The sequence below is a fragment of the Myiozetetes cayanensis genome, unplaced genomic scaffold (genome assembly GCF_022539395.1).
Source record: "Myiozetetes cayanensis isolate MyiCay16 unplaced genomic scaffold, myiCay2020 scf3, whole genome shotgun sequence".
Classification (NCBI taxonomy): domain Eukaryota; kingdom Metazoa; phylum Chordata; class Aves; order Passeriformes; family Tyrannidae; genus Myiozetetes; species Myiozetetes cayanensis.
In genome coordinates this window covers 56,657,241-56,670,745 of record NW_026087521.1, presented here as the reverse complement: position 1 = coordinate 56,670,745, position 13,505 = coordinate 56,657,241, and the positions used below count along the sequence as shown (strand labels likewise).

Below are 13,505 nucleotides of genomic sequence, written 5' to 3'. Positions count from 1 at the left end.
CTGACTTCTGTGATTACACACAATAAACAGCACCAGTAAATACTAAATCATCGTAAGAATACGTCAGTACAGAGACTATATTCAGTTTTGTTTCTAATACTCCCAGGATTTTAAGGAGATTATACTTTCAAGTGACACCGTCTGCTTGGAATCCAGTCAATTTGGAAAGAAAGAAAATGGATTTACATTCATTTCACATTCCTCAGCTTTCCTAATCCTGCTGACAAATTTTACAGTTTTAAGAACATGGCTGCAGTAGAAACAGCAAAACAACTACTCACAAAGGCAAACAAGTAAACAGACTAATACAATTTATTTTCTTGAAACTTCCTTGCTTGTACTAACACTGCATAAAATATTTGAAAAAATTTGATTACCATCCTGATAAGCAGTTATGTCATTTTTTAAACGAAGTTACTATAAAAAGAACATGCACTCTGGAAAGACAAAGGAAAATATTTTTTTCTTTTTTTTCTTTTTTTTTTGTTCTTTCAGAGTGGAACAAATTACATCTTCTAAAAATTGAATGTCAATGGCTGAAAGCCCAAATCTGTTTCATCTTTCTGCATAAGGACAGGAAGTAAGGTCACTGACAGATTCTAATGGAAAACATCTTCAAACCAAACTTCTGTTCTTGATCAGGATTTTGTTCTGTGACATGCAATTTCTATCCCAATACATCACCCAAGTTATTCCCAATTCAGCAGCAGCTTCAGTTTTAAATACAGACGTCCACTGGAGAAGTTACCTAACCAGAATCCAGTGTAGCTGATAAACAACCGTCTGTCTCCCATTCAAAAAGTAACCTGATACTAGCCCAGAGGAGTCTGCTACATAAATGCTTGGAGCTTTGTCTCCAAATAATGCAGAACTATATCACTGTGGCTTTGTGGCTGAGCATTGCTCACTGCAATCTGAATACATGTGGTGGAATTTATTTGCAATAGAATTCCAGGCCACAGGAGAAGGTGAGACAGGCTCAACATCTAATCAAGTTCACACCCAACTAGAAGGAGAATAAACTTTCCTGCACCACCCTGCAGCATCTTTACTTAGAGACTGTCCACAAACTAGTTTAATACATTGTTGGCTGCGATGCAAACAAAAAGAAATCCTTCTTTTTTCAGACATCATATCAATTTAATTTTCTTATTCAGTATGAAAACACTAAGTAATTCAGACCAACAGAGTGTGAATTAAGAAAAAAATAGGTTGGAAACAAAATATGTAAATTGTATCGATACTATGTAAGAAAAAACAACTTTACTCGTATTGTCTACCAGTCCTACATGACCATTTATATTCAGGTGCATTTAGAGTTCTTAAATACATCTTACCAGGCACCTGTGAGTATTTTACTGAAACTGAGGCCACCTACTCATTTAGAAAATGCCCTTCTGCATAGTTCTAAGTCAAGCTGTAAAGTGAAGATGCTCAAGTCAAATATTTAGAGAAGCCACAAAACCCCTCCAACTTAGCGGTATCAAGCAGCCCTCCTCTTACCACAACACTTCCCACCTCAGCCTTCCACTATCAATACCCTAATCCATATTCTCAATTTCAACCACTCCTCCAGTAGCCTCTGCCCCTACAGTTATCTTTGCTGTTCCTTATTTCAGCATCCTCCTGATCACAGCTCCTATCTTCTCCCTCTCTCTCACTCTGCCATGCCAACCAATTTCAGAAAAAGGGCACAAACACAGCTCCACACTGCCTTAACTGTCCAGAAAACCTTTGTCAGGACACACTCAGTGCAGAGCTGAGAAGTGCACACACCTGAGCCGAGGCCAGCCAGCACACAGCTGTGTCCAGGACACCTGAGCAGCTCCAGTCAGGAAGCTCTGCCACTTCCCAATCACCAGCTGAAACACCCATTGTCTCTCAGCTACCTAAGAACCAAAGCTTTGCATTCTTCCTTCCACATAGACCCTCAGCCAGCAGCACACCCAGCACAGGCAGCCAAGATTTCATCCAGTGCTGCTTATTTGCCCAGTCTCCCAATTACCTTGCATCACTTAGGACCTCTTGCTTCCACCATTGCTCCCTTCCCTAAGGACCGGGGCAAACCCTACGTTCTGTGCCACAATGAAGTTCCCAGCTTGCTCAACTACACTTTTCATAGAAATAGAAATAGCAATGAAGTGTTTCGAGCATAATACTGCCTCTCTTTCCATCCCACCTGTGAGATATACAAATGCTAGTAATAATTCAGTCGATGAATAAAGACATGCAGACACACATCCACACCACTTAGTTGTACCTGTCCTCTCAGTGATAACCTATGGGGTATTATGAAATACTTCACAACCTGAACTTGCATGAAGAAATAACTTACAAAATTAGTGTGTTCCTCCCGCCTGTTAATTACCACAGATAAAGTCACTACAGCAAGGATTACAAAGTGTTATTTGAAACCTTACAAAACTGTTAAAGCCTAAAAATCAACATAAACCACACATTGTTTCTTCACTTGATCAGCACACCAAAGTTCTCAGAAACAAAAAATTCCAGTGTTGCAGTCTGCACATATTTATTTATTATTTTATTTATTTATTATTTTATTTATTTATTATTATATTTATTTATTATATTTATTTATTTTTAGTTTATTTATTTATTTATTCTTTATATTTATTTGTAGTATCTCACAAAAACAGAGTTGCAAAATATTTCAGGAGGTCCTCTAATTCATCCTTTTACAAATGACTGTTGCAATCCACTTCTGTTAGATCATTCTATAAGCTCATTTTCCAATTCCAGTGACACATTACCTTATTGCCCCAATCCATTCATTTCTGGGTTTCATTATCCCACTCTTAAAAAGATCAGCAGTTAGAAACCTGTCTTGTTCACTACAGTTTAAGTCTTCTTTCCTTCCTCAACACAAACAACTGTTCATTACACTTCTCTTTATATTTATCTCTTATATGTTTGAATGAAGTCCTGTCCACCTGGATATTTTTCTAGATTAGGCAGTTCCAATGATTCTGTGACCTGAGCAGACTCTAGTAGCCTGTCTCTTCCTTGAAGGACAAGGCCCCGTCTAGACAAAGCATTCCAGCTGGAGCTCTTCTGCCACAAAAGAGAACTAACAAGTTATCACACAGGATATGTCTAAGATTAAAACTCGCGTTCACAAGAGCCAGCACCGCTGTGATCCTCTTGAATCATGTTCTGTCTGTGACCCATGATAAACACCAGGTCTCCTAATGCAACACTGTTGCATTGCCTAGTCCCCATCCTACAGCCATGCAGGCTTTCAATCCCTTCAGTATGATACTATTATGCATGTTCCTTGCCGAAAAGCATGGATTTCAGACCCTTAATTTACTGTTTCCACTATTCCTCTCTCCTCTTCCCCTTACTTGCTGGTGAATTTTAGCCTCTTACGTATCTCACACCACAAGACCTGATGTGCTGTCTTGACCAGATGGCTGAAGCCAATTCAAAATTCTACACAGGATATTAATTCATAGAAGAGAAATCTCTCTAAATCAGAGGGGAGAATGGAAGAGGACTAAAAGGATTAGAAAGCAGTTTATGCATGAAGAACAGACAGACAGGCAGGGGATGTAGGCTGAAACTGCTAAAACTGAAAGTGAGCAAACATCAATAATCATGAGCTCTTTTAAAGACTATTTTATTAAAAAAAAATAAAATCCTAGTACACTTTGATATAGCACAGTACATCTTCCCATTTACAAGTCTAATAAGCTCGCTAAAAAAGTCTTAATATGGTAAATGCACACTGTTACACTACTACCTGTTACTTTCCATTTGCTTACAAATAAGTTATTTTTTACACTTATTTTCTGTGGATTCAAGTTCTGCAGACTGGTTTATCACCCACTGCATCTTCACTATTCTAAAGACAAAAGTTTGACTTTCTGATGAACTTTCATTTGCACTGTTACTGCATCTGCACATTTCATAGTATTTTGAAAACCAAACAAGGAACTGCATCTGAAAAAATCCCATTTTACAAATGGTGAAAAGAAGAAACATCAAATGCCAAGAGCCTAGTCTGAAACATTAATTAGTATTTAGAATTAGACACAACATCTATTCAAGAACTGCTCCTCTTGACTTCTTTGGCAGCTGCAAGCACTCAGCATTTCTGCAACACAGATCCCAGAGGTCTCACATCCAGTAAATGAGAAACACACACAGCTAGTGACCACCTGTGGGAAGCTTGGTTTAAGCAACTTGAGCATCACTGAAACTCTGCAACAGCAACACAATTCAATTGTCTAGGACAACATTTAATTACATTAACAGTGAAAGCCTTATTCAAACTTTCCTGTCCCTCACTTCATTCACGTCACACCTCCAAACACCTGCTACAAAAGGAGCAAGAGTCCCATGGATAACTTCTTCATTTGTTATCCAACAGCCATCTCTCCCCAGAGTAGGATCAGTTTTGTACACTGAACGCAATGATGATCTAGTCTGCGTGCAGGTATTTGTATGTGCAGTTATGTGCAGGTGCCTGTGTAGCTATAAATATTATCTATATGGATATAGGCTTTGTGACCATGTGAGCATGCTCTACTGTAACTTACAGGCATAGAAGTTCAAATTGCACAGGTTAACAGGTTATTTTAACATCAGTATTTCCAACTTGCTGATTTTTGCCTTTGCAGTCTTCATATGCCACCACAATTTCTGTGGAGGAATTTTACCAGTTTGTAAAACAAACTTGGAAAAACCCTTCTGTCACAAAGATGAAGCATACACATTCATGACATGTTCAAGGACTAGCAGCAGATTATCATGCTCCTGGCTGAGAGGAGAAAAGGGTCAACACTCTGAAGCCCTGGGTTCTGTGCCAGATGCTGGAGAAAGTGTCCCAGAGCAGTGGGTACAACGCACTTTCCTATTCCTAAATTCCAAGCTTGATGCTTTTGGCATATCTCCACCAGTCTTGTCCCAGTCCCTTATCTTCCCCACTTCTGATTCATCCTTTCAACACTATTTTTTTGAGGCTTATTTTCCTTTTTTAAAGTGAGTCCATCTGTGTTTCCCAGCGTGCTTATCCTACTACCAGACTGCACTGCTTACTTCATCTAGGATTAATTCCTGCATTACAGTTTCCCTTATCCACAGACCTATTTTCCACTCCTGACCTAATGTCTTGCCTCCTAGTCTTCGTGCCCTGCCAGTTCCAGTTTCTTTTATCTCATAAAACCTCTTGCAATTTGTGTCTCTACTCCTACAACTTCCAGGTTTCTGAACACATCTCATCAACGAGCAGAACATTGACTGGAAAGATCCACAGGCCCTTCTCTTTACCTTAGACCCTCACCATAAACTAAACCCAAGTCCCCTGCTGGCTCCTTCTAAAGCCTTCTCTCTCTGTTTTGACTCTTAGGCCTAATGCAATCAAATACCACCACACACCACCACACCAGAAGGCAGATGCCCAAGTTCCCCTAAAGAAAGTAAAGCACTTCAGTACACAGCAGAGACATGTCCTTAAATACAGGCAGGCAGGTAGGTGCCAGTTCTCAGTCCTAAAGCTCATTCCAATCCCACTTCTGGAGCAGTTTGGATAGACTTTCATAGCCAAGTCCAATCTTTTACATAACATTTTAGGCTATGGGAAGCCTGCTGAGTACATCTGCCCAGGTGGCACTCCCTGGTCAGTACTAATAAGTAGGTGAGGTCCCATGAAAATAGGCTACATTCAAGTTTTAGCAGACAAAAAAAGGTATCATCTCTATCACAGCCATGTCTGCCTAAATTCAGCTGTTGCAAGGTTTTGAAAAAAAATCACTTTCAAAGCAGCACTGAATAAAACATCCCCTTCAGAGCAGACACAATCAGCCAAAGTTTAACTGTATGCTCCAAAGCATAAGGGCTCTTTTTCAGAAAAGAAGCTGGCAGAACTCAAAGCAGAAACAATTGTTTTCCTCTTGCCTCAACATCAGAAGTAGCTGAACTCTTTCAACTGACATTTTGCAAAGAAAAAAAAAGTTTCAGCCCATAGCAAAATGCACAGTTTATAAAATTTCAATTGAAATATTTAAGTTGGTTCTCAATGCCACTGCAAAGCAGAAACACTTCTTAGACACATAACATCTTAAAACTTTAGTAAGAGCTAGCACAATTAGGCCAGTTTACCATTTTTCAGTGTTTTTTCTGAGCATTTTATATACAATTAATTACACCAATGTATCAGGAATAAGAGTACTGATACTCAGTTTTATCTTCCCCACCCCATCTCTAATCACTAATGCATTGCTCTTATGAAAAGTTTTCCCTTAGTCTTCCAAAACAGCTGTCTCCAGTAACATCAACAGCTGAAAATACAGTACATATAGGGAGTGTCAATCAAATTTGTTATCGAGCTCATGTGTGTTCAGCAATCACTAAAAAAAGCATAGAAATATATGAGTTTTCAAGGGATTAAAAAAGGCATCATATCATGTAACTCCAGAGTGAAAAACACTGTCCATACCATACTGAAAAGGACTCCATGAAAACATGATTCTTACACATGAGCCAAAACAGAAATTAAGTCTGCATTGTTTATTTAATGCTACCATTCGACTTAAATTTTGCCTTGTAATCCCATAGTTAAGGACAACCATTTCCTTACAGCTTTTTACTTATACAAAGGTTCCCAGGACACAGTGTATTTAATAACTCTTATGCAATTAGTGCTAATGGTGCTGTATGCCACAACGGGCCAGGCTGGAGACACACTGGTAGTTAAGGGTATCGTCCATAGTGACTTACGCAACTGGTGTTATTCATACTCTGTGCCACAATGGGCAAGGCTGGAGACTCGCTGGTAGTTTAGGACATCAGCCACAAACAGATTTACTTTCAAATGAAGGAAAGCCATGTCTCCCACAGCTGAAGTGAAACTGTATTATTAAGAAGTCTATTCTGCTTCATTTCTCTCCCAAGCGACTCCCACACACGCACACACACATTCTGAACTGACAAGTAAGAACTGGGATGTCAGAACCTGCCATTTACCACAATCATCAGCTTCCCAAGATTTCTTGGAAAAGATTTGTGCTGCAGCAAGAATCACTGCTCTTTAATGTGCCCAGTTCCTGAAATCTATTACCCAAGGTAGGTCAAAGCTGTTAAAGCCTACTTTGCTAAAGGCACGCTGTATTTCATGTCCCAGCCCTGCCTGAGAAGGCTAAGACCTTGCTTCACAGAAAACAAATGTCACTCACAAAACAGATAGAACTGAACAAAAAGCTGCACTGTCCACTAGCTTGTTGAGCATTCTAACTTCTTGAAAGAACATGCAAACAAAAAACACATTTCCTCTGGCAAGACTACAAGTGTAGCTTGTAGACACGAGGCTGACATAAATAAAGCAAGAACAGCATAGAAAGCAGTCTTAAAGAGAAAGCTCCAACCATATGGGTCTTCTGTGAAAATGAACTGGAAGCAAGCTTGACAAGCTGAACAGGCCACAAGAGACGTGATGCCAACTCAAGTGTCTGCAGCAGACTCATGCAATTAACTTGAATAAACAATATCCTGCAACTGTCCCATAAGGCAGCTACATCTGGTACATTGCCTGACCTCCACAACTCGTCTTTGGTCCTTGAGTCTCTGAGGAGACTCACTGCAGTCTTTTCAGAGTCCAACATACAGCTCTCCTCCCTCTCATGAAAACAGTGCAGTGAGACAAGATAAACCCTCTTGATTGTCAGTGCGGGAGTTGCACAGATTGTGCAATGGAACAAAAGCAAAAACACAGCCTGGGCTGAGCAGCAAGACATGCACAGAGCCTGGACAAAATCCCTGCTTCACAGAGGCGCTCAAATGCAGACCTACCTTTAGCACTCTGGCAGTACAACCACATATTAAGAGTTCAGCATCTGCTTAGCTGTGGAAGCTGAAACCCTGATTCAGTGACATGTGACTTCAGTGGGAGCTGGATCAAGCATTCCAAAACCTGAGTTGATTAACTATTAGATTTTCTTAAGTGCTGACGTTGACTTTGCTATTTCAACTGTGAGCAAGTGGTCATTCCACTCTTACTGTATGCCTCCTCTGCATAACTCAGAGCTGTGGGAGAGTTGTTCCTAGACTGGTCAAGACCAAATGGCACTGAAAAGCACATGAACTGCACCCTAGGGAGATACACAAGAGTTGGAAATCTGTTGATCAGGTAAGTGAATGCTGTCCAAGCCTACTGCATATGGTCAGTATACAGGTCTTCTGTTTCACACCACCCATTACACCATCAAAACATCTCAAGGCTAAAGAAAAGATTCAAGACTGTGTCTGAATTTTCTAAACATAAGGGGCCCCTGACAGAGAAATCAGGCTCCTGCCACACTTTTTAATAAAGCATTTCACCTTAACCAAAAGGAACAAGACATCCTTGTTCTCCGTAACCTGCAGACTTTAAATCTCTGCACTCAGTGGACCATTTCTGAGATGCCTACGAAAAGCATCCTCTGGAAGAGCAAGTTTGCTCTTAGTATCCTCAACTTCATCGTACATGATTCACATGCCCCATGGGAAGAGAAAACTTAAAGGGCTCTCAAACCAAAACAGCTTGAAGGCTCCTGCCCTAGAACAAGCAGGAAAGCGTCGCTTTGGGCAAGATCTTTTGTCTCTGAGTGCTCTCTTCCAGTAGCCCTAACACTGGCTGAGTTACATAACATTTCTACTGCTGTTTTTAAGTTATACAAGAATGCACAATAATCACAGAAATGTTTACAGAAATTCACAGCCATGTTTAAGTAAGAGCTATGATGTATTAGAGAAACAATTAAACAAAAGCCTTCACTGACTTACTATGAAAATACAGAAGAAACCCAGCCATTCTATTAAAGAGGGAAAAAACCCCAAGCAAATCTCCAACTTACGAAACTACTGCTTTGCCTCCTATTTGTATGCAAAGCCTGTTCTATATAAGAAAAAGAACCGCTGAAGTTTACTAGAAATTATCAATTTTCACGTAGGCTGGAATGGAACATCTCTTGTTGGCTACGAGGGGAGCTGGAGGAGAGCACAACTTCTCTGAAAACACAGCTAGTCACCACCAGAACAGAACTACTTTCAGAAGTGAAATGAAGGATTATTAAAGAGATAAGCACGTTTTGTAACACCAAGGGTTCTTAAGCACCCAACAATAATCACCACAATTCTCTTCAAGTAAGAGTCAACACTAGTTGGTCCACTTCGTGAAACAGGTTAATGCAGGTTCTTATCACTTCTTACCCACTTACCAACAACTTCCTGATGTTGATAAAAATGTATTACTTTATACCTGCTATCTAACAAAAAGAAAACCTATATTGACAGCAAAACTGTACCTTTCCAAGAAATGGTAGTAGTTTCAAATTTGAAAAAAAAAAAAAAAAGAAAAAAAAAAGAATTAAAGATGAACCAAGAAGTGCTATGGGAGCAGAACCAAATGAGACATTTTTGTGATTAAACCGTCTGCTTAACTACAGACTAATTTTGATATCTAGAGCCACTAGAGAAAAGAAGAGAGAAAAAAAGGGGGTCACTGATTCATGGCTTTTTCGAAATACCTACAGAATACACCACCCCCTGGAGCCCAAACCATTTTCTCCAAACACAAGTCATGCCACAGCGGTGCTTGGAAAGTCGCATTGTCCGTTTCGAGGGGCTCCGGTGCTTCCTCACTGGAAAGGCAAAGGAGAGCCAGGCTGCCCTGCACCCCGCAGGTGCTCCCACCGCCTAACACGGGTCACCCCAAACGCCGCGGGCGCTGCGGCCACAACTCGGGGCGCTCGCCTGTAGCACAGGACACCCCATATGCCCGAAACGCCGGGTCCCCCCTGCCCATACCGCTTCTCCTCTTCACTCCCGCGGGTCGGGTCCCATCCCCCGAACCCGGGGGCTGCCCGCGGCCCCGTGCCGGAGCCTTCGCCGTCTGCCTGCGAACAATGCGCGCCTTTTCTGGTGGAGCCCCCCGCGCTGAGCCCAGCCCGGCCGGCCCCCGCCCGCCGGCACCGCCGCATTGTTACCGGCACTGCCGCCCTCCGCACGGCCCCGCTCCCAGCACGGCCCCGGCCCCGCACACCTGCCCCCCGGGCCCCCTTTGTTCCCTTACCTGCGGCGGGCGAGCCCCGCAGAGCCGGCACGGCGAGCAGCAGCGGCAGCAGCGCGGGCAGCGCCGGCCGCCACCGCGCCGCGGCCACCACGGAGCGTGTCATCCCCTCCATGGCACGGCACGGCCCGGCCCGGCGTCAAGTCATCGCGGCGGCCCCCGCGTCCCCCCCGCGGGGGGCTGGAAGGGCTGGGCGGGCTCGGCGGCTCCTCCCGGGCGCATCCACCGCCGGCGGGGCTGGGACGCCCGGGGACGAGAGGCCGCCGCAGCACCCACCCTTCCCCACGCCCACCCCGTGGGGAGTGTTCACGGGGGCAGCGCCACGGCGCCTCCCAGGAGCGGCGGGCGGGGGCGAGCGGCGCGGCTCGGAAGCGGAGGGGCAGCCCCCGCTGCGGGACAGGGGGCTCCGCGACCGGGCGGCTACGGCCCTTCACGTGCGAGGAGACGGCGGCGGTCAGTACCACCAGCAGCAGAAGCAGCAGCCCGGACCCACCGCCCGCTCCCCGCCCACCGGCGACGCGCTGCCCCGGCGGAGCCCGGCCGCGGCGGCGCGCACAGCCGGGCCGCCCGCCCGCCCGCCACCTGCGCGCTCCCGGCCGCGTCCGCGTCTGCGCGGGGGCGCGCCCGGCCCGCCCCCTCCGCCGGGGCGGTGGGGAGCGGAGGGGCGGGGCCGAGGGCGCGCCCCCGCGGGAGCCGCGGAGGGCGGGGCGGCCGCAGCTGCTGCCGACGCCTCCCGCCCGCCTCGTCCCGGGAACGCGGCTGGAAGTGCTGAGGGGCCGTCTGAGTCACCCGTGGCTCCCGGTACCTTCTCTGTGAGCAGGGCGGCCCCAGGACCAGCTGTTTCCTGACTGCGCTGCCCTCGTGGCACAGCGAGGTCGGGAGGATGGTTATGCCGTCCCTCAGCCCCCAGGGCAGGCGGAGTGGTGCCTGAGGTCAGCCCCGTCTTCCCATAGGCTGTGCACGGAGTTTCGGAGATGAAACAGTAATACAGGTGCCAGCGGGAAAGGCGAAGGCTCAGCAATGAGGACACAGCTATGTGGCAGGACATCCACGCATTAGCGTTGCTTTGGGGGATATCGGGCACAAAGACGGGGGACCCTTTTACCACAGAGCTCTTCCTGAGCCCTGCTCTCCTCAGGCGCACGGCTGAGTACAGCAGTCATAAAACTACAGAATATCCTGAGCTGGAAGGGACCCGCAAAGCCACCAAAGTCCAACTCCTGGCAGGACAGCCCCAAGAACCCCACCACGTGCCTGAGAGTGTTGTTTTCAACTCTGTCAGGCTTTGTGTTGTGACCACTTCCCTGGGGAGCCTGTTCCAACCCTGTCTGACAACCCTCTGGGGAAAGAACCTATTCCTAATACCCAACCTAAACCTCCCCTGATACAGCTTCATGCCGTTCCCTCGGGTCTTGTCCCTGATCACCACAGAGAGGTAAGGTCCAGCCCCTCCTCTTCCCCTGGTGAGGAAGCTCTGGACTGCAGTGAGGTCTCTCCTCAGTCTCCTCTTCATGCTGAACAGAGCAAGTGACCTCAGCCACTCCTTGTATGTTTTTCTTTCTAGATCCTTCACAATCTTCATGACCCTCCTTTGGACACTTTCTAATAGCTTTACATCCTTCTTACACTGTGTCACCCAAAACTGCACACAAGTGCTCAAGGTGAAGCTGCACCAGCAGAGTAGAGCAGGACAACCACCTCCTTCAGCTGGCCAGAGATGCTCTGCTGGATGCAACTCAGGACACCTTTTGGCTGCCAGGGCACACAGTCACTAAGGAGCACCAGTGACAGCTGGGAAAAGGTCCCAGCACGAATTAGAGCTGCGCTCACAATTAAATAGACTATCAGTTCATCAGGGGACTTTCTTAGGCTTTTCTCGGCACACATCAGTCGCAACAGAAACAACTCACTCCCAGATATGGATGTAAAGAGCAAAGGATTCATTTTGCTGACAAAGAGAAATAAAGCAATACGTTTTAGCTGGACATACAACATAGTATCACTCAGACAGCAAAGGAAAATAAAGCATGGCCAAACCTTTGCAAGCAAAGCTGAAATCACATCAGCTGAAGCTGTGGCTCAATATAGACACAGTGAGTAAGGGGAGGGCATGAAATCTCAAAAAAAACCTAGCTGGTTTTGGGTTAGACATTTTCAGAGTTAAAATGCCCATGTATGCCCTCTCTTTTATCAAAGGCAATTACTCTGGTGAGTATTTCAGGCCTTCTAGCACAAGACCTACACTTTCATTCTAAAAGTCTCAGTCAGTACAATATAATTTTCTTTCATTTTGTACAGTGGAGCGATGTTTTACAGAACATTTCATGGGTGTTTACAACCCATATCTTAAAGCTAAGCTAAAAATCTAAGCTATAAAATCCCATGCAAAGATGTTAAACATTGCAAGAAGAAGACCACAGTAGGACAAAAAAACCCCAACCCATGGTTTTTGAAACATTTAACAGAAAACTGAATGCAGAAAATCTTGCATAACATCCACTTTTTTTTCTTTTATCTGAGCAAATAACAAAAAACAAAACAAAACAAAAAACCCAACAAAAAACACAACAAACAACAAACAAACAAACAAACAAAACAAAAACACAAAAAATACCCAAACAAGGCCTGAGGATTGTTTCTGCTGCATTACATTGCTGATAGAGAGAAGAATGTCTTTGATGTTCCTTTTAATTTTCTAAAACCAGAACCCACTAGGACACAATTTTTTTTTCTTTGCTAGTTGTCAGGCCCTGAAAACAGCTCAGCTCAAAAGAGCACTCTAGCCTTTTTTTATGATTACCTACCCACCATTTGTGGATACGTGCCGTGTCAGGTGCTTCCTTGCTGCCACCTCCCTCTGTTTCTCTTGTCCTTCCCAACCTCTTCTGCAGATCTGCAGTGCAGGCTAAACAATAGCCACCTTGAACTCCACCACGTTACTCCAATATGCCTTCATTTTAAGCATCAGTGTGCACGTGTGTTTGGCATTGGAGTGTGCAGGCACATACTCTTTCTGTTTGCAAAAAGTGGTTTTCTTTTTCTTTTAATAAGCTAGCCCTCAGAAGTATTTAGCAAGAGAACAGGAAAATCCATCCGTGCTCCAGATTCAGTGGGAGCTCTGGCAGTTAAGACCCTTGAAATACTTAATTACAAAACATATTTCAGACCCTATCATCTTCATTGAAAGATACCACATTTTGTCATCCTAACAGTGCCTTTAGTAATAGGGCCCGTAAGGCTGCCTGTAGTACATTTCAGATTGCATGTAGATAATTTGTTTCACCGAGATACAAAGGTAAGTTCCCAGACTAAAGTGTGAGACAACTTCTCTCACATTTCTGAGATGTTATCCATAATGAAATACACCGTAACTGCTAACTCATTCACTGTCTCAGCTAACACGATTTCCTGCTCCAGTTCCCTGAGTTCAGTTCACGAA

At 44.5% G+C, this 13,505-nt stretch overlaps 1 protein-coding gene across 4 annotated transcripts in view; it reads right to left on the bottom strand.

Moving 5' to 3' along the window:
- Nucleotides 1–10,404, bottom strand: part of KIAA1549 (KIAA1549 ortholog) — a 144,523-nt gene extending 134,119 nt beyond the window's left edge. For 2 of the 4 annotated variants that reach the window (XM_050324614.1, XM_050324617.1), the window contains exon 1: nt 10,070–10,401. In XM_050324614.1, the coding sequence (XP_050180571.1) occupies nt 10,070–10,181 (112 nt within the window). In that variant the 5' untranslated portion in view covers nt 10,182–10,401. Of the gene's footprint in view, nt 1–10,069 lie in introns of all 4 variants that reach the window. The other 2 variants (XM_050324616.1, XM_050324615.1) reach the window with 2 other exon arrangements.
- Nucleotides 10,405–13,505: the final 3,101 nt, after the last annotated feature.